Source organism: Pelodiscus sinensis, chromosome 4 (genome assembly GCF_049634645.1).
Source record: "Pelodiscus sinensis isolate JC-2024 chromosome 4, ASM4963464v1, whole genome shotgun sequence".
Taxonomy (NCBI): Eukaryota; Metazoa; Chordata; order Testudines; family Trionychidae; genus Pelodiscus; species Pelodiscus sinensis.
Genome location: NC_134714.1, coordinates 112,879,931 through 112,901,986, shown reverse-complemented (window position 1 = coordinate 112,901,986; position 22,056 = coordinate 112,879,931). Strand labels below are relative to the sequence as shown.

The following is a 22,056-nucleotide window of genomic DNA, read 5'->3' as shown; positions in this document are numbered from 1 at the left end:
ATTTCATGGGTTACTTTCATAGGCGATGACGTTGTCCGTGAGTAAAACGAATAAATGTTTTTCTGTGACATAAATGAAACAAAATTTTTTTCTCCAACATTTATGGTTACAAATACAAAGTTCTTTTGGACAGTTTTAGCTGTTGACAACAGATTTATGGCTTTTGCAGAAAAAGTATTGTGCTCTGATGTCAGGGTGAGTTTCGGTGGTGTCCGAAGAAGTAATGTGAGACTATGAGCACACATGGGGATTGTTTTGTTGTTTTTTAGGTGGCAAGGAGCACTTTCAACTTCCATTGACTGTTATTGGAATTGTGGATGCCTGCCTATGACTTTGGAAATCAAGCTGTACTGCTTGAATTTTTGAAGCTGAATTTTTGAATATGTTATTAAAGAAAGCCTTGGTTCCAAGCGTGAGGTAGGTCTAAGTTAGAAAGCTGTTGGAAAAAAGAAGGGAGAGTGCTCTGATCCGAACACTTGACTACATCTATAACTTTATTATAATAGTGTGGTTATAATTGAATTGCCTTCTTCAGTAGAAACCCCAGTTATTTTGAATTTATAAGACAGTAGTGCTTAGCCACCCAGTTCCTACAGATGAACTGTCCCCTGAAGCTCAAACTAAGGCTGAACTTTTTGAGGTTGGCAAAATCTGGCAATGTTCTTTGGTTTTTTAATGTCAAAGCCCCTCCATCTTTCCTGTGGGTCAGTAAGCATGAGATCCAGGCCACAGCCTTGGAAACTAGGGATCTTAGATACTGTGTAATTGAATAGTCATGTGATCGCATGATCTCTTATTGGTTACACAACTATTCAATAGTTAACATGGCCAGGGTCGGCAGCCAGTGCACTCCTGTCCCAGCTGCCATCTCCACTCCCAAGATGTCCCCTGCTATCCCGTCCTCCTGCCGCTCGATCAGAGGCAGCAGCATGAGTGGCAGGCAGGCAGGACCCATTTGTCAGGGGAGCCAGTTTTAAAACCAGTTCCCCATGCAGACCGGCTGCCTGCATCCCCACCCTGCTACCTCTAATACAGAGGCAGCAGTGTTGGGGGGCAGCAGTTCCTGTCCATGGGGGGCTCCGAGCTCCCCATGGCCAGAGGCTGATCCACAGCAGCAGCCCCTGTCTGTGGAGAGCTCAGACTCCCTGTGAACAGGGACTGCTGCCACGGACCAGCATCTGTCCTCAGCAGGCCAAGGCTTGCCATGGACAGAGGCTGCTCTGTGGTAGGTGGAGCAGCCTCTGTCTGCAGGGCGCTTGGTCCCCCCATGAACAGGGGCTGCTGCCGCTGTCCATAGTGAGCCTGAGCTGCTATGGACAGAGGTAGTTTCATGGCAGCTTCCCTTATCTCCCCTTCCCCCCATCCCCCCGATAGAGGCAGCAGCGATAGGGAGGGGCACAGGCAGCACCGTGGAGCTGGTGCTGGGGGGAACTGGCTTTTAAGGTGGTTCCCCCCAGCATCAGCTCCTGCCTGCCCCACCTTGCTGCTTCTGTAGGAGTCAGTGGGCGGGGGGCAGGCAGGTCCACACAGCCAGCATGTGTGGGGAGCCTGCTTGAGAGCTAGCTCCCCATGTGTGTGGGTTCTAGCCTGCCCCCCTTACCCTCTGTGCTGTTGCCTCTCTATTACAGGCAGCAGCGCCGGGGTGGAGGAGGCAGGTGGATCTGGTGCTCCTGGGGAGCCTGCTTAAAGCCAGCTCCTCTTGGGCACCAGCTCCCACTCTCCTCCCCTCCTCCCCCCACCCCCCTGCTGCCTCTGATACAGAGGCAGGAGGTGGGGGGATGTAGTTGACAGGATTAACAGATAAGCCTAGGTTTATCGGTTAATCGTGTAATCAACTACACGTTGACATCCCTTTCGGAAGCTATACTCTCAGTAGTTTCCATTAGGTTTTGGAAGGGATCCTGTTTCAGGGTACAAACCAACCTCTTCTTAATAGGGCTAAGAAGAAACTCTCAAGGGGAAAAGTTATCCACGTATAACTGCTTGCTGGAGGTTTTGCAGCATCTTCCTTTTAAGCAGCTGGGTGCTGGCCACTGTCAGACAGAGTCCTGGATTTGTTGGACCACTGGTCCAATGCAGCTTAGCAACTTCTATGTTTGCAATGCTCCTGAAAACAGGGAGTTCTCTTGTGAAATTTTGAGAGAGCTGATGAAATTTTCAGTCTAAGACGCACAACAAAATAGATCCTGGTTAAATATAGCTTAGCTGTGAATATGCTTCCTAGTTCAACTAAATCTCTGATCCCTTGAAAGTTTAGAACTTGACCAAAGCAACTTGTTCTAGGCTAGTGCTTGATATGCAAAGTTTATGCCTAGTAATGATTTTCATGGGGTGAAGTGGAGGAGAAAGAATTTCGTTTTAAAAACCTCCAGCTGTTTGTGTTGAGCAGAATTGAAAAAGCTAATTTATTGAACTCTTTTGCACTTAAATACAGCTAGGAATATTAAATTGGATGTTTACCTCCCACAGTAGTTAAATTTACTGTGGTATTTGAGGTATTTCACATTCTAAGTATAGGGAATACCACTGTGTGGTAAGTATTCATTGTAAACGATGCCCACTGTTTCATTTTTAAAAGCAAGTTTACCAGGGAATGAGGTTATCGGTCTAATTGCCTTATTGAACCAGAAAACATATTTTAAATAGATTATTAGGAAATTGCACAGGAAAACATTCTACTGATAGATCAGTTCAGTCCAGTCATGAAAGAACTGATAATATGTATGGACTGTCCTTGTAATGGGAAACTTTTCAACCAAGTGGTTCTAATTGAATTGCCTTCTTCAGTAGAAACAAGAGAAGCTCCAAAAAGAGGACACATATTTACAAATTTTGGTCACCATGTTTAATGTACTACTGGAGGAGGGCTCCGCAGCCAGCAAGTTCCAGTCTTGACCCAGATGTTTTGAATATTAACATAATCCGGAATCTTTAAATTATGTTGTAGTATGCTAATATTTTATTGTAGCTTTGTCTTAATGAAAAGTTTCTTTAAAAAATAGTAGCCAGAGTTCAGGTATTAGTTTTCAGATATTTTTGGGGAATGGGTTTTTTTTTGTTTTGTTTTTGTCTTTTTGCATTTTCATAATCTAGCTGTTTATTTTAGAAATGTGCATCTGTCTGTTTGTCTGTGAATCAGTTTTTTCAAGAACACCTCCTAAATAATAAGAGCTAGGACAAGCACATTTGGTGGGCCGCAGCTTCTTTTCCTAACTTAAAGCAAGGTCAGGGTTTGGTGGTGCCAAGAAAATGGGATCTGTTTTGGGATTGTTTTCCATAACATAGAAAGGGAGGGGGCTGATCAGAGGGATATTGATACTGCAGAGTGACCACGGAGAGCAGCCGCACCACCAAGAGATTGGCCAGCTGGGGCTAGGGCTTGCCATGTTTTTCACCACTGGATCGGATAAGTGACCCTCCTGCCTCACGCTCCTTCCCCCCTCCCATGGCCATAGCACCAGAGTCTGAGGGGGCAGAGCCTTCTGAACTGGGAGATGGCAAGGAGGGAGAAAAGCCCCACCAGGCTTGGAGAGGGAAGGGAGAAATATGCATGACTGGAATATTGGTATAGAAGGGTACAACTTGCTCATGAAGGACAGGCAGGGGAGAAATAGGAGGAGGTGTATTAAAAATGTGTACACTGGGCCTGACGTTGAGATAAGAGACACTAGTTGAAAGTCTCTGAGTTCAGATAAAAGAGGTGAAAAAACCAACAGTGATGTCATGGTAGGGGGTCTACTGAAGACCACCTAAATAGGAAGAATAGATGGATGAGGTGGTTGTGGTCTTTTAAAACAACTAACCAAAGCACAGGACTTGATGGCGATGGGGGACTTAAATCTGTTGGGAAAATACTATAGCAGGACACAGATTTTCCATCAAGTTCTTGAAATACATAGGAAACTTTTTTTTTTATAAAGAAAACTTACAGGGGAGAGGCTGGAAAACAGCATAATAAAGGTAAGGAATTTCAAGAAGGCAGACTTGAGCAAACGCAGGGAGTTGGCAGGTAAGATCTCACAGGAAGGCAGTCTAAAGGAAAAAAAGTTCAAGAGAGTTAGCAATTTTCCAAAGGGACATTATTAAGGGCAAAAGAACAAGCCATCTCACTGAACAGGAAAAATAGGAAGTATGACAAGAGACCACTCTAGCTTCAGTAGGAGATATTCAATGATCTGTAGAGCTCTGCAAATCCACGGGTATCCACAGTTCATTTGTGCAGATATGGATACAGATGCAGAAATAAATTTTCTATGTAGAACCCTTCTATTTTGAAGATATCTGCTTTGTATCCAAGGGTATCTGCATCTGCAGATGTTATTGCAGATATTTGCAGCTCTTTTTTGCAGATACAGATGTGAATGTGGATACCACTTTTTTATCCGCGCAGGATTCTAATGATCTGAAACTCAGAGTTCTACAAAAAGTGGAAACTAGATCAAATTACAAAAGATGAATATAAAAACAAATGCCACAAGTATGTAGGAACAAAATTAGCAAGAAGACATTCTACAAATGCATTAGAAGCAAGAGGAAGATCAAGAACAGGGGGTGCCCATTACTCAGTGTTGGGGAGGGGAGATAACACAAAAATGCATAAATGGAAGAAGTGCTAAATGAATTTTTTGTTTTTGTTTTCACCACAAAGGTGATTGCACATCTAACATAGTGAATGCCAGTGAAAATGAGATATAATCAGAGTCTACAAATGGGAAATAAGTTAATAAATCACTTAGGCAAGTTAGTTATCTTCAAGTCACCTGACCTCATGAAATAAATCATAAAAAAAATGGTTATATTTGTAACTATTGTTCTTTGAGATGTGTTGCTCATATCTATTCTAACTGAGGTGTGTGCGCGCAGCATGCATGGCTGCCAGAAAGTTTTTACCCCAGCTGTTCCCAATTGGGTCAGCTGTGAAGCCCTCTGGTGGTGTGACCCTGCCAACGCAACAGCCCCTCAGTTTCTTCTTGCCGGCTACTCCAACAATGGGGAAGGAGGGTGCTTATGAAATAGACGTGAGTAACACGGTTGCAAAGGTGAATAACCATTTTTTCTTCTTTGAGTGCTTGCTCATATGTATTCCAATCGAGGTGATTCACAAGCTTTACGGGGGAGGGGGGGATGTCAAAGTCAGTGCTGACTCGTGTACTGTGGCCTCAAAGGCCACATCACATCTGGATTGCTGCATAATAGTGTAGTGTGATGTGACGGTATGGACCGAGGACCACATCACAGCTCTGCAGGTTTCCTTGAGGGGAACATTGGCCAAAAAAGCAGCTGAGGAGACCTGCGCCTGTGTGGACGTAACTTACAGACCTTTGTTCAGTCAGCCAGTGCCACCAATAGCACTGAGGAATTTTGAAAGGGCTTAGTCGTATCAATGTAAAATGTAAGAGCTCGTCTGACATCCAGGGACTGCAGCTGCCGCTCCCACAGGTTTTGGTGAGGTTTGGGATGGAAAACCACTGGAAAATGTCCTGGCTTTCAGAAGTAAAGCTAGCTGAGGATGAAGCTGAACCTTGTCCTTATGGAACACAGTATACACAGAGTCCAACATGGAGGGGTGGAATTCTAACACCCATCTGGAGGAGGTAATGGCGATAGGAAAAGCCATCTTCCATGAAAGATAGAGTAATGAACAAGTTGCTACAGGCTCATAGGGAGAGCCTGTGAGTGCCAAGTGGACTAGGTTTAGATCCCAAGCAGTGACCGGGTGCCGGACCGGTGGATGGAGCCAATCCATACCCTTGAGGAAGTGCCCGACCAGCGGGCTTGAGAAGATGGGAGTGACCGACCTCTCCTGGGTGAAGAGCCAAAATAGCTATCAGGTGAGCCTTCTATGAGGAGGTAGCCAGGCCTTGGTGTTTCAAGGAGACCAGGATCCCTGAGGATTGTAGGCTGATAAGGACACTAGCTTATGATTATCTTTAAAAGGTTATGGAAGATGGCAGAAATTACAGATGAATAGAAAAGGACATATATAATGCCAATTTATAAAAAAGGATATAAGGACAACCCAGGGAATTAAAGTCCAGTCAGTTTAACTTCAGTGCCTAGAAAGATAATGGAGCAAATAATAAAGCAATCAGTTTGCAAACAAATAGAAGATAATAAGGTGATAAATAACAGCATGGATGGGTCGAGAACTAATCATGCCAAACCATCCAAATAGTTTTTTTAACAGGGTAACAAGCCTTATGGATAAGGGGGAAGTGATAGATGTGGTTTATCTTGAGTTTAGTGAGGCTTTTGATAATGTCTTACCAGACCCTCTTATTAAAAAATACTGATACACAACATAGATGGAGTTGCTATGAGATGGGTGCAAAACTGGTTGGGAAAACCATTCCCAGACAGTAGTTATTTATAATTCAGTCAAGCTGTAAAGCCATATTGAGAGGTCCCACAGGGATCAGCTCTGAGTCTGGTTCTGTTCAATATATTCATCAATGATTAAAATAATGGTACAAAGAATACACTTATAAAGTTTGCAGATCATGTCAAGATGGGAGAGGTTGCACGTATAAAATTCAAAATGATCTGGGCAAACTGGAGAAATGGTCTGAAGTAAATAGGATGAAATTCAATAAGGACAAATGCAAAGTAGTCCACTTAGGTAGGAACAATCAGTTGTACACATACAAAATGGGAAATGACCACCTAAAAAGGAGAACTGCTGAAAGAGATCTAGGGGTCATAGTGCAAAAAAATCCAACCCTCATTCTTCTGCTCTACCTTGCTTTGTTTAAGACTCATCTGCACTATTGTGTCCAGTTCCAGGCTCCACATTTCAGGAAAGAGGTAGACAAATTGGAAAAGGTCCAGAGAAGATTGCCCCCAAATTCCTTCCCTGAGCTCCCACCCCACATCACCCCCAAACTCCCAGAACCCACATTCCCTCTTACACCCCAACCCCCTGTCTCCTAGCCTGATGAAAATGAGTAAATATTGGTGAGGGCCGGGAATGAAGTTGGGGGGGGGGGTCAGGCCTCAGAGAAAGACATGAGAAGGGCATGGCCTCAGGGAATGGACGGACCCAGAGTCTTTTGGTTTGTCCACTTAGAAAATTGGCAACCCTACTTATCGGGCAGGTGGAAAGCCCAGGTCATGCCAAAAAAGCATGCCCAGTAGCTCAGCTGGCAGCTCAATGGGCACCAGAAGTGCAACCAGCAGCTTGCTGGGCACCAGCCAGCACAGGTGCAGCACCGCCCAAATGTCAGGCAGACTGCATACATGCAGGCGTGGCTTGTACATGCCTGGGGGCCCACTGACTTTTCTGCTTTGGGCTCAGAATCTGTCAGTGGCCCTGCCTTCTGGGCATGGAGGCTTTCAGCTGAAGGTGTGCTCTGTAAGACAGGGAGAACACAATGAAGGTTCCAGGGTCCTGACTGAGAAGGCCAGTTTCTCACATCCATCCTCTGGAGTGGTAGAACCCAAAGCCAACATGCTACATAAATGCCTCTGGGGCAATGCTAGGTGAAAAGAATAAGTCATCTGAAGAAGTGGGTTATGCCCACGAAAGCTCATGATACCATTTACATGTTTTGTTAGTCTATAAAGTGCGACCAGACTATTTGTTGTTTTTTAAGATTATCCTGTACAGATTAACTTGGCTAGCCCTCTGAAGCATTATGATGCAGGTCTTCATAACTAAACAAAGATGGCCTTTTACCTATCAAATCCCACATCCGTAGTCAGATGTGTACAATCAGATACAAATAGCACAAACTGATAAGGCTGTGATATAGATCATTAGGACAGTGTATGCAAACATCAGTGAAATTAGATATGATAATAGGTTCCTCCCCCACCCCCATTATCTGCAGGAAAACAAACCAGATAACAGTCCCAACATTAAGACTGAAATATGCACTGAAGCCAATGGGAGTCATTCCATACAGTTCCATGGGTCCTTAGCAACTTACTGATTGAAAAATCTGGCATATGTAATTAGGGAAAATTCATCATGGACAGATGCAGTAGATGTGAAAGTAGGTAATGTTGCAATCATCTACAAATTTCATTTTTTTCTGATTGCCCATCCAGAATCAGAAACAAGATGCTGACAGATCTTTCAGTTATTCCAAAAATGTAAACTTTAGTTTGTGTTTCTGATTAGTTCCTTTTTCATCTCTTTTCTTGAAACTAATCTAGTGCCTTTAGAGGAGATTGTAAACCTGTTCTTTATTATTAATAATACTAAAATTAATAATATTGTATTATTTTATTGTTTCAATATTAATTAAATATTGCTTTATTAATTAAAGTAATATTTACTTTAGCTGCATGGGAAGATCACCTTTAACTTGAGAAGATCCAAGATCTTTATACTAAAAGATTTAGTTAATGTCTGTTTCTTTGCAGTCACCCGAGGTACTTTGGGTAGCCAAAGACTCTGAAAAGACAGGAAATTACTTTTAAAAACTCAAACACCCCTCCCCGCAAACTTTCTCAGAAGTTTTATAAGAATGCAATATATGGAAGATAATTTTCATCTCCTGCAGTTTCAGATATTCTCAAATTGTGAAAAGCTTGCATATCAGGAAGATGGGGTATATAGTCCCAGCCCCAATCTCATTTATATTTTGTTTGCAACCAAAATAAAGGGACTTTTAGAGGGAATGATGTATGGGGGCCTTGTTTGGCTCATGTCCTAACTTCATAAAAATTAGGATCTTGTCCATATCAAAAGGTTTCTCTCAGATAAACTCTGGTCTCAAAGCCATGACTCCATGTAAAGAAGGATTGCTTAAAAGCCCTAAAAATGTGAATGGGGCGAAAATAGGCATTTGTTAAATAAATGTCTCAAAGAAGAAGACTGTAGTGAGACTCCTGTGTGCTCCATGGAGGTTGATTTTGAGAAACTATATCAGTAGATTGACTGCTATTATCATGCAACAGTCTAATATTTGCAACTCCCCCATTTTGCAATGAAGAGAATAATCTTTACCTCTTTGAATGGATGGACTGACAGGCAGGAGCAAGTAGCAAGGAAATAGATGACCTTTTCCCCTTCCCCCACCCTTTTCCTCCTTCATACAGTCAGTCTCCATGGTGATACTCTACATGGGGCCTTGACCTTTCAATCAGCTGTCTCCATTTTCCAACATTTATTAATGCAAAGATCGTTTGTATTTATTATTGCCTTTGCGGAATGTGCAAAAGGAAAATTAGATTGAAGATGCCCAGTGATGGGGGAGGTGTCCGCACAGTTGTTTTCTGGTCTTACATTTTTATCTGAAATGTACTGGATACTTTAGGAAAGGGAAGAATTGTCAATGTACAGCGCACTAACAGAACACACGTGAGCCTGGCTGAAAAGAGAATGAGGTACTTAAAGGTAAATTATTCCTGAATTAATGTTTGATGGAGAGAAGGCAAAATCAGAGGTGTCTTTAATATTGCAAAACTTCCACATTGAGGCTACATTTACACTGCCAGCTTTTGCAGCAGAAAATATGCTAATGAGGGACTCATTTGCATGAGTTGCAATCTCATTTGCATATTTTCTGCCGATCTGTTTTTGTGCTAGGGGTTTTTATGCAAAAAGAAGTAGTGTGGACGTTTCCTTTTTGCGCAAAACCCCCTTTTTGTGCAAGATCCTTATGCCTCAAAAAAAGAGGTGTACCGATCTTGCACAAAAGGGTTTTTGCGCAAAAAGGAAACATCCACACTGCTTGTTTTTGCGCACAAACCCCTAGCGCAAAAACGGATCAGCAGAAAATATGCAAATGAGATCACGACTCATGCAAATGAGTCCCTCATTAGCCTATTTTCTGCCGCAAAAAAATGACAGTGTAGATGTAGCCTTAGAGGAGCCAAAACCGGGAATGGTTCCAGTCTAGATCCTTCTTTCTCAGAACCTTCAGAGTGGTTTTAACCAATCTTTTGATTTGTTTTCGATGTCTTGCCTCTGCTATAATATTGCTTCACCTCTGGTTCCTTCTCTTTTTACAAATGTAATCATTTCTCTTGAGAGCAGTGGCTATTTTCCCAAGTTCCAAAGCAGTTCAGGAGAACAAATCCTCCCACAGACTTTCAGTGGGAATGGTGATCCTGGCCCTCAAGTGCTTTTGAGAATCTCCTCCTCCTCTGTGCACTGGAGACCTTTCATGTAAGACCCGGTACATTTCCGCAGGTTTCCTTTTCAGAGGCGGAGAATTTTTCTAGGCCTCTTATTCTGTTTGTGCCATCAATTTCATGCACACTGCTTCTAGTGACAAAGGTCTTTGTGCTTTAAATTGAGTAAAAATACTGAATCCAAATCAAGCGGTACCTAAGCTAGCAGCACTGAAGGTTCACTGATCAAGATTCAGCACCCCCTGCTTGCCATAATAGCTATGTGGGTGCTTCTTAATTCTTCATAATAGCAACCCCCCTGCTTCTAAAAATGAAAAAGAAAGAAATTCCTAAAAAGCCACTATATTCTGCAGCAGTGGTTCTCCACTCATTTTAGTCCACGGACCACCAAGCCAATCAAAAAATGTTGTGGATCACCTCCAGAACATGTTGCACAGGACAAACGACACAGTAACCACTCAGCACAACGGTGGCAGCTACACTGATGCTCAGAGCCTCAGATGGAAGTTATTGGCAGCACAACGCGGTTGCATCCTAGGTGACGCTACGGATGACACGATGAGTGCTTGTGAACACTGCGTAAAACAGCCTAACGGTGGTGCCTGCTCACACTGTGTGAATTTTGGACAATGTTCCCGTGGACCACCAAAAAAGTCACTATGGACCACCATTTCCTGTGTTGATAACCACAGTTCTACAGCGTACAAAAGACATGGGAACAGCTATTGTGCTCAATAAAGGCAGGTTCCTTTTCCTCAGATCTTAGCCACCAGTGGTAAGATAATAACTGTAATTAATAATCATACCCATTTTTTATATAGTAGTTTTTAACAGTAGAGCTCAAAGCACTTTACAAAAGAAGTCAGTGTTATTATCATGCCCATTTTACAGATGAGGCAACTGAGGCATGGCGTGGTGTCCAGGGTCACCCACTAGGCCTACAGCAGCACTGGGAATAGACCCCAGGTGTCCTGCATCCTAGTCTGTCTGCTAGGTCATGCTGCATTCCCTAGTCACACAGATAGACTCATATTCGTAATAGTGGCGAGAATAAAGGAAATGGATGAACTCTGGCTGTTTGTATCTGGATTTATCAGTTTCCATGGATGGGATTATTCAGGGTTTATGCCTGTGTAATTAAGATCAAAGTCTGCTCCCCTCCCTCTTTCTCCTCTCTCATGCTTGGAAACCATTGGGGTGAGTACTCTACAGGGGCCTACATACATGAATACACATTCATTCATGCCATTTTGACTGGAAGCTTTTTGAAGAAGGGACAGTGGGCTGCATTCTCTGGTCTACTATGGGCACTTTGCAGTGCTTAAGGAAACTCTTTGCCAGTGTAGAGGTCCCCCTTTTCTCCCCCCCTTCTGTAGTAGGGAGGCTGGTAGAGTGCAGCTGTCCTTCAGATGGTTTGCCACTAGGGTTGCCAGGTATCTGGTTTTGAACTGGACAGTCCAGTATTTGAGCTTTCTGTTTGGAAAACAAATTGAGAAAATATAAATGAGAAATTATAAATGTCCGGTATTTTCTAAATACGATGTAATATAGATTGTAATGTAATGTAAAGTGTGTCCGGTATTTTTGTTGAAACCATCTGGCAACCCTATTTTCCACAGGCCCAAAGTCACTTGGAAGATCTCATGCTGCTGACTCCCGGATATACCCCCTCTGCCAAACACACTGGCTTCACACCCAGCTTTGACAAAATGCTTAAGCAAGTCCTTAATTCCACTTGAAGTTATCCAAACTTACGTACGTACCTATACGTTTTGTTGAATCAGGATCATGATGGGTTGCATAGATGAAGGTGCATGTGCATGCAATAGAATTGGGTTGTTCAAGGTATGTTTGTTGGTGCTTGATTTTCCAAAGTTTAGCTGCATATTTATGTACCTGCAGTTTTATCAATGCACAAATGAATGCTGAGGGCTGAAAATCTTAACTGATACACGCTAGGTTCAACAATAGAGCCCAGCTATTTATTTTTTAAAAATAGAGTATTCAAAAATATTTGAAAGTATTTGACTCATTAGAGTCCTTATGATTTCAGCGTCTTTGTATATAGTCATTAGGGAGCGGGAGCGAAGGAGTTACAAAAGATGCACCTTTTAATATATATTTTGTAATTTGATTTTTTAAGATTAAAGTAGTTAATTGAACTAATTTTTAACATAGGGTCATTAGTAAGATTCCTGTTCAGGCAACTGACAAATATTTCATCTGTTTTGGATAAAGAAGGATTTGTATAAATGGATGGAGGACTGCTACATGGAGACGTGCTTAGTGGGAGGAAGTCTAAAGAAGAGGGGCTAAAAGACAAGCTGCATTAATTCAGAATAAATTAAAAGTTCAGTTAGCATGTCAGGTTGAAGACAAGGTTATCTCCAGGGTATTTCTGGGGAAAGGAGGTGGTAGTCTGCTTTTGTGACATTGAGGCGTGCCTTTGTTATGTGGGGGAGCAGGACAAATAAATGCATTTTTCCCCCACCAGGTATCTTTCTTAGAAGTGCTTCATCTCTGCTCTGATGCCCTTGCATTCTAGACTACTCATTTATTCCAGCCTCCATTCATTTCTGTGATGTATTTTCTTTTAGGCACTGAAATTTTAGAGAGATAGAAAGTGAGCAATTTATGTGAAAAATCATTTTATCCAGATTAATGACCATTACCCTCAATTGTTATCACAGCATGATTAGCTAGATTTCTTTCTGGTGTGAGAGAAGAGAAACGACTTTCCATTTCCTTACTGTTTGAAATAGCCATGGTAGAGCCAGCGTGTCATATATCATGTGTCAAGCCGATCCATGAAAAATAATGCCTACGTGCTTTTAGAAGACATGAAGAGTATAAATGCAAGATATTTTCAATGGTACTTATTAATCTGCTTTTAAAGCCACAATCCTGCCTTATAAACTCCACTAGTCATGCAGGGGTTTTCTGTAGATTTCCAATACTACAAATATAGGGGGCTCTATAGATATAACTCCATTGAATGAAGCAGAGATCCTTTTAAAAATGCAGTTTCTCATTTCCTGCAGTACAAAGGGAAGCTGAAAGAACCAGTGTGCCTGATTCTGATCTTATTTAAATGGGTGTAAAATTCAGAGTAACTTTCAATGGAGTTACAGCGGTATAAAACTAGTGTGAGACCAGAATAAGGCCCAGTGGGTGTAGTATTTTTAGTACTAAGTGCCTGCTGTGAAAGAGACAGATTTTAATTCATGAATTTTGTACTCATGTTAATCCCACACAACCTACTCAAATAACAAACAGCCTGCATGCGCAAATGGGATATCACTTTGCTGGCCTTACTGCTGACTAGTGCCTTCTAATATGAGTGCTTCTGGAGCTTTTGTGCCTATCAGCTGTTGCCTGCTGTAGTGTCAGAACTGCTGAGGGAGAGATCAGGATATGGGGGAAGCTGTCATTACTGTGGGGCAAAAGGGGAACTGTGGAGTCGCTACGGACTTTTTTTTTTTTTTTGTAAGTGCCTTCTGAAGGACAGTGAATGGGAAATCGCAGTCCTGTTTCTGAAGGTTTAGTGGAAAGCATCAAGAAAACTCTATTACTGCAGAGCAGAGAAAAGAATAAGCAAGGAGGTACATTTTAAGGGAAAGACCACATCAGGCTGGTAACACGGTGCAGGGAGAAAATAGGACAGAATGACTATCTCAGGTTTGGGTATTCAAGCTGTTGGTTAAAAGAAAGACTCTTATCTGAACCAAGCACTGGGTAAAGGGAACTACCTGTGTGGGATTTATTGGATTGAAGTTTTAATCAGTATTAATTATTTTATGGTAATAAGGGAATGTGAGCAGATTTCACACCCCCTCTCTGAATAATGTTATTAAATTAATACAGAAGTATAACAAATAAATCTATTTTTAGATCCTTAATACACTGTATAAAAAAAGCCCACATTAGCTTCTGCCGCGTTGGATCCTGGATTAGCTTGCATTCTGAAGATAAGAAATTGCCTGTTACCAAGGAAGACCATGCCAGGATAGAAACAGAGATGGAAAATTACTCCTAGAAAATTTAAAAGGCAAGCAGAAGTAGAAACTGATGCATAATGCTAAGACAGAAAAGATAAAAGATCCTCATTACTAGAGTCAAGTTCAGACCCTCAGTGTTAATTTCTTCCTAAATTTTGTGTGTGTGTGTGTGTGTGTGTGTGTGTGTGTGTGTGTGTGTGTGTGTGTGTGTGTGTGTGTGTGTGTGTGTGTGTGAAAAACACTTACCATAGCCATTGGTGCATCTTTATTTATTTTTTTTATTTATAATTCCTTAGGACTCTCAGATTCTATTTTTTTTTCTTTTTCATTTCCATTATCAGTCCCAGATGCTTTGCCTCCTGGCTCGAATGCTGCCAAGTGTATTAAATTATCTGGTATGTTGGCAAAAAGGGAACTCTTAAAGAAATACCTTACCAGAAATGTTGAGGCTATTAGAATGGTCCTGGCAAATAATCCATACATTTTATTTGTGGAATCTGAAAGGAAGTACAGTGTCGTTACTCTTCTGAATTTCTGCTGGCACCCTTCGTATCTGGCAGCTAAGATATAATTCAGGCACCTGCAGTAGCTTAGCTCTGGACATCATGAAAAGTTTCGGAGCTGATAGATTATTATGGTTCAATGAAGAATAAGTTAAGACAGACTCACAGAAGTAAGAAAAACTGAATTCATTTCATCTACTAAAAAGACAAACTTTTATTATTGTGGGGAAGATGAAGAGATACCTAAGTAATTCTAGATTTTATCTTTCCTGGCAATATTTACTGTTGCTGTGAAAACTTCAGACATTGGTTGTATCAAGTGTTTGCAGGCTTCATTTGTTATCCACTAACCAAAATTACCATTTTAGAATCAAACCAATACCAAGGTTCTCTCCAGCATTACTGTTGGGAGCACTGTATATTTATTCAAGATTTCAGAAACAAGTCTCTGGAAACCCCTGATCACTTCAGAAAATAATTCTGCTTTACACTGTACAGCAGGCACTGAAACCATGATACAAAATTTATTTCATGCTAGAGTTGTTTTGCATAACATTGTGCATGCATTTTACTCAGAAGTTCTAAATTGCATACAATGCTGTTGTCTTGTTTCTTAAACTTTGAGACAAGTTTAAACTTGAGTATTCTCCTGATTTTTGTACTATAAGTCTCAGTTTTAAAATAACACTTTTTTTGTTTCAAATCCATACTGATTACTTAATATGAACAATTTGTTATGAAGGGTCTTCACGCTGGATCTATACATCAATAAAATACAACATAACCAGAGCTGGAAATTAAATCTAGACCAGCTGTTACCATCAGGTCCAAAGAAAGGTCCCGTGTGTCACAAGCATGCCAACGAAAACAGGAAAAAAAAGGACTTTCCTAAATTTACACAGTTCTAGTTGAATTAAAAGTTCTTGATTTCCATGTCAGTGTAATGAGTTATGAAGGCATGGTCAATATGACCGATGACTGCCTGATTGCATTTTTTAAAACCATTACTCTCTATCTTGTATACAAAAAGAAGCAATCCATAGCAAAGAAATGTACAGTTTTATAATGTTTTACATTTTGGCTACAACAATGTATGTAAAAGTAAAGAGCTTTCAAAGAAAATATATAACTTTGCTTTTTTCCCCCCTTAAAGTTAATCATACATTTGCAATTTTTGTTTACTTCATGCAATTCATGCTATGAACAAAACAAAAAAAATCAGAAAAAGGAAGAAGAGATCTTCTACACTTTGTTACATTTTGGCCGTAGAAAAAGCCTGCATCTCTAGTACAACTCTGAAACCACATGGAATCATCCTTAAAACCTGCATGGAGCGAGTTTACTTTGTCCAAATGAGGAGGTCTTCTATGCCTGCACAGTTCCACACAGATGTTTATTAGCCATCAATGTTCATCTCCATCTCGCCTTGTCAAGTCACTCTGACTGCCTCTGTTGGCATATATTTAGCAATGACAGGACTTTCTTTGCAAAGATCTGCATGTAAAGAATACAATCAATACTTGAGCTTCTTTCCTGCGCTTTTCAAATCAAGTTTGGCATTTTAGTTTTAAAGGAAGGAGGAAAAGGTAGAGTAGCTACATGCAGAGGCAGCCATATTCTTCTTCAACAGGATTTTTTTTCCCATGCAGTCAGCCAGACTGAGACCTCTCTATAGTATATCTGAGTATTGCTTTCAACTTATAATAGGCACCCATGCAAAGTTTCATCCTACTGTGCTTGTTTTGCTCAAACTCCTGCAGGGTTCCTATGGCTCAAAAATATCCTGAGAAAATCAAAATCTTCAATCGTTGGCACGTTTCAGCATTGACTAAATGCCTAACCCATTCCATAAAAGCCAGTGAATCCACTTAGTCAAGATAAGCAAATACTAGCATGGTGCACCATTAAAGAAATTATCTGGTGCATCCGCCCTTCATTCTGTATACCAGTATCATGCAGCATATGGCCCACCAGTGCTGTTTAATATCCGCCTAGTGTTCTCTTTATACTATTTAAGGGTGTTGTCACCAAATGTCATTAGTAACACCATGCCCACAAGGTGCCACTGTGAGACATAACATCTTCAGACTTAGTCCCCTGGATTATATGCAACATAGCATAGGCTAATTGTAAATAAAGCTTTTTAGACCATTCTCTGCTACTGATCCATGCTACAAAATAGATGGGATGGGAGACCAAGAATGTCTCACTGGGCTAGGAGAGCTGTAGGGCGCAGACACTGAGGATAATCCTATCGCTTTTCCACTTATGCCAGCTATGCTGTTAAGGCTCCGTGATATTTCGTTACCTTCATTTAAAAGAAAAATGCAAAGTACAGCATTGGATCAACAACAGAATGGGCTAAGAATGAGGTCAACATTGTGGCCAGTTCAGTAGCATCCTCATGCATTGACATGCTGAGAGTAGTATCGCTTGCAACGTGATTGAGAAGGGGAAGGCCATGTAAGTGAGAGCAGGTGTAAAAGCGTGGGGAAGCAACATGGTTTCTCTGTGATGGGGAGACTGCATAATAATGTAAGCCGTGTCATCGTTCTGTCTTAAAACAACTGGGAATAAAAGTTAAGTGGAGGGATTTTTCTGTTTCTTTTCAGTATAAACTCATTTGCACTTCCTCCTACTGACTCGTGCATTTGGACTTCAGGCAAAAATTAAGGTGAACTGTAGCTTTAAAAAATCCAACAAACCAGCATTTGTTCTGTTGCTATAGAGATACTACTCATTTGCTCACAGCATTTAAAAAAATAGTTTGCATGCATTCATTTCCCTTCCTACTCCCCACTCCCATCCTTTCCCAAACATGCACAAAAACACCTCAGCAAGTATACACACATAGTTGCACAAACTATGGATGAAATTCAGTTGGAACAACAATTAAGATGCTCTCAACGTGTTTTGAACAGGCCAACAATATGCTGACATTTGTTACTCTTTAGCCAACTGGTCTCTCGTTTCATTCAGTGGAGCGAACCTGCTTCATGACGCAGTGCATCATGAGAATGGTACATTCCTGATACCAAAAGATGTGCCATTTGGAGCATTCTCCTGATCCACTGAAGCAACCAAAACAGGTTCAAGCTGAATGAAAATGGCCAGTGCTTATCCAATACAGAATCAGGTAAAACACTTTGCTACAAAGGTAAATTTTAGCAGAGATACTTTCATATGAAAGTGGAGTGGTCAACCTATATCTTTGTTAATGATAAATCTATAAATTATAATTACATATACTGGCATTTAGTATAGACTGTGGTCCATCATACAATGGCACGTGGGAATTCTAAAGCCCATACCCAGGGTATGGTTTACATCATAGAATCTTTGCAATTTTTAAATACTGAATATATTATATACTCTATACAGTACACCAGTGCTGGACACTGATTCAATGGCAGATAACTCATAGTGAAATTAACCACTCCCAATTAACTTGTATGCACATACGTACTTTGTTCTAACTTTGTATACTTAAAGATATCTGCATTTTTGGTTTGCTTGCTTTTCTTTGATTAAATCATTTGGGCAAGTTTTAGTCTATCATAAAAAAATCAGGAATTCTTTATTTTTCTAGGACCTAATGTTAATGAATATATGGATGATTCTGAGAATTATTTAGGTAAAACTAAACTGCTTTGGGGAGCTCTGTAGCAGTTAGGATTTTAAAAATTAATTGTGGAAAATATTTGTTAATATCCAGGAAAATGACGTATGTTAGGTTACTTTCCAATCATAAAAGAGGTCTATGCTAACAAATGCTCCCTTTGCGTTCAATTATCTAGCAAGGCATGGCAAAGAAGTTAACTTAAGGGCTGTGTAAACACAGCTGAATAATCACTTTGTGGTTCTTGGTGTTTGTTGTGGGCATTTATTTATTTATTGTCCACCAAAGTATTTGCCAGTCACAGCACACTGCAATCTTCCAAATGGGCAGCCTTCACTGCTATCATAAATACTAATAGCTGTATCTTTGGAGGAGGAAATTGTTTTAGGACATTGCAGAATATTCTGTGTTCAAGCTCACTGAGCTAGCTAACATGGAAGACTAACCTGGAGTTGCACATGGTCTCTTTAGCAATTTGCCTTTCCCAAAGAAACTGATTAAAAAACTCAAAATGCAGACATCAGGTTGTTATGTTTCATCCCAGAAGTGCATATCTCAACTAAGCCCACTATTCCATGATAACTAGTAGATGACTTTCTTTCTCTTTTTTTAAACTAGGTCACTAACTATGTGGTTACAGGACCTCAGCTACATACCCTTTCTTATTCCTCCATCAGGCGGGCAGGGATATTCCCCGGTTGATAAGAGGAAGCAGGGTCCATATCTCTCCCGAGTGCCAGAGCGGGTAAAGGGCAGGCCCTCATCAGGCGTTATAGCCTGGTCTATGTGGGGACAGTCTTCATTTGCCAGCGCCGCCTTGGCCACCTCACCATTCAGTTTCGAATCTTCAAACATAAGCAGAAGGCTATTGAAACACTAGGTACTGTTTATCAGAGATAAATCTGTAGGTTCGGGATCACAGCTAAGGAGTAGCATGGTGATGCTTGAAAGGTAGCACGTTTGTCCTAGACACAGTGACATTGTGCACTGCACCAAAATAAAATAAAATCAGTTAAGTGGAAGAAGAAACGAAATGTTATCTTATATAGAACAGTAACCTATGGTACTTCCACATATATAGGGCAGTTTCAGAGACTGGTTTGCACCGGTTCCTGGTCCTGTGAGCAGAAGACTGCAGTTAGAACCTGGATCATGTTTAGCATGACATAAGATGGCATATGAATGAACTGTGTCTTGAGAAAACTACTGAAATGTGTAGAACTTTGGAGAAGCAATTAATGGTGAGTTGCACCGTAGTAGCCATGTAAATTCTATTCATGCTGATTTATATCTTAGTACAGTATTATGTGGGCAAAAGATCCCCAAAGTTTGAACAGTTTTGCTTAGTTTTGTTTAGAATTTCAAACACACAGAATAGTAGTACACCTTTTAGATAGACACACAGCATAAATTATGTATGGAAATGTGACAGCAGAACATGGATTTTACAAAAACAATCCAGTTTCTGGTGTTTTATTCTGTGGCATATGCTGTTTTTGCAATGCCAGCCCAGGATGCCACAGATGGAAAACAATACGGCAGCCCATGGATTTTGAAAATAAATTAAGTAACATTTACCCCTCCCCCCCAACAGCAAATAATGCAAATAATGATAATTACATTTGTCCACTTTACTCCACTTGTCCTCATGAGGATAGCCTGAGAATGGAATGTTTTCTATATGTGATTTGCTCCACAGCCATAAAACAATTTAAAGTGCTCTTATAAGATTTGTAAAATGTTTTCAAAGTGCAAATTTGTATATTGAGAATATATACAAAATATGGCACAGTTCAATAGAGTCTTTTCAGCTAAAAGAAAGGGAAAACAGTCAAAGTATAACCCATCCACATGAGCTAAGCTATGTGCTTAATTGAATGGGTACAGTAAGGAAATTTGCAGCATTTGAAACCTCGGTTGCACAATGCTTATTATTTAGATACTATAGGGCACACACTGCAGGTGATTCTACAGTTCTTAATGAAAAGGACAATGCACCAAAAAGCTTTATGTCAACCCCGTTTCCAAGAACACATGCTGACTTGCTCCAAACCCTGTGCAATTTTGACATCTATTTTTCAGTGGAGCTGAGGCCAACTAAAAGAATAAATCTAAGTCTACATAGAGACCCTAAAAAGAGAGAGTACAATAATGGGATGAGCAAACCTTCCAGAGCAATAGTTTCAGAAGGACATGATGGATAATAATATGTATTTCATGTCTTGATTATTTTTCCCAAGCAGATAAAATGCCCCCCATAATCAACTCCATTTGAAATCCTCTTACTGACACTGCCTTGTTCCCTGCTGCAGAAGTGATCACCAGTTGTGGGCCTGGAAGGGACCTGGAGAAGGCAGCTAGTCCAGTTCCCTGCATTCATGACAGGACTATTGTTTAATCTAGACTGTCCCTGACAGGTGTTTGTCTAACCTGTTCTTAAAAACCTCCAGTGAAAAAATTCCACAACCTCCCTAGGCAATTTATTCCAATGTTTAACCACTCTGACAGGAAGCTTTTCCTATTGTCCAGCCTAAACCTCCCTTGCTGCAACTTAAGCCTGTCCCATCCTCAATGATTAAGAACAACATTTTTTTCTCCCTGCTCCTAATAATAACCTTTTATGTATTTGAGGAAGATAGTGGTGGTAAGGTTTTTTTGTTTGTTTGATTTTTGACAAGCGAGGTTTATTAATCCATCAGGCACACTTAGAGAAGCAACAGATACTTTCTGACGTTCGTGATGACTAATTTGAACAGGTTGCAGACATTTCAGGGCATAGGTTGATTGCAATTCTTGTGTATGAATAATATATATCTATTTCACCTCTGCATAGCAAAAACTACACAATTGCTTTAATAACCATGGCATCATATGATCCTGAGCTGATTCTTTATAACTCACACTGATGTATATTGTGAACTTTGCTATTCCCTAAGGGGGCCAGTAATGCAGTGGGTTGCTGTACTACACAGTGGGTTCACATCCATAAAGGATAAAGCCCTGATGCTGCAATGCGTCAGGTGCCAGGGGAATACCTACACAGAGCCCCACTGTTCTCATGGCTGCATTTGGGTCATAGATTATATTCATTATTAGAGATGGTCCTGAACCAAAACTGTGGATCTGAACATTAGGAAAGTTTGGATCCTTCTCCACATCAGTACCCTTACATACTCTAAAGCAGTCTGCAGGTACGGACTGAAATACAAACTAAACCGCAGGAGCACTACAGCCATTGCTAAAATACAGCTATGTTTTGGGGTGTAACATTCACAGTTTAACAGCATGCAGCAATTGTATTTCAGACCAGGAGGTGAAGCATACCTCATCCAATTGTAATTGCAGAGAGAATTTAGGCAGAATGACCCAAGTTCGCAGATGGCTGGAACATTGAAATCAACATCCTACTGTTTACAAAAACAGTACGAGAATGTCAATGAGCACAAATGGTCACAACCTCAGCATTACATCTCACGTGACAGACTGCACTTCCATCGCCTCCAGAAACTTGATATTAGGCAGTGGCAGTGGTTCAAGCTCAGGTCTCAAGTGAAAATGAATTTGTGAGCATCACCCTCCTTCCTGGTTGTTCATGTCATAAAACCATCCAGATTTCCCAGCTCAAGAACTTAGTGGACAAATTATTGAAAACTGAGATTGAGATGAATGGCAAAGCTTTGCCAGGAAAGGTGTACAAAAACTGCCCACCATTTATGTGATGCAGTTAAGTGTGGTTAGTTTCTTGCTTTCCTTAGCATAAAATTTACTCAAAGGTCTCAAGAGTTTTCAGAGGTCCTAGACCGTCACATTGGAGACTGTCTTCAGTGATACCCATATTACCAACCTGGTCTCA

The 22,056-nt window shown here is 40.8% G+C and overlaps 1 protein-coding gene across 2 annotated transcripts in view; it reads right to left on the bottom strand.

The window, feature by feature from the left end:
* Positions 1 to 14,813: 14,813 nt before the first annotated feature.
* KCNC1 (potassium voltage-gated channel subfamily C member 1) overlaps positions 14,814 to 22,056 on the bottom strand; it is a 151,999-nt gene continuing 144,756 nt past the window's right edge. Inside the window, exons 3-4 of one of the 2 annotated variants that reach the window (XM_006133427.4) lie at positions 18,860 to 19,048; positions 14,814 to 16,078 (exon numbers count right to left, since the gene is read on the bottom strand). In XM_006133427.4, coding sequence (XP_006133489.1) covers positions 16,014 to 16,078; positions 18,860 to 19,048 — 254 coding nt within the window. In that variant the 3' untranslated portion in view covers positions 14,814 to 16,013. Of the gene's footprint in view, positions 16,079 to 16,302; positions 16,893 to 18,859; positions 19,049 to 22,056 lie in introns of those variants that run through there. The other variant, XM_075928090.1, reaches the window with a different exon arrangement.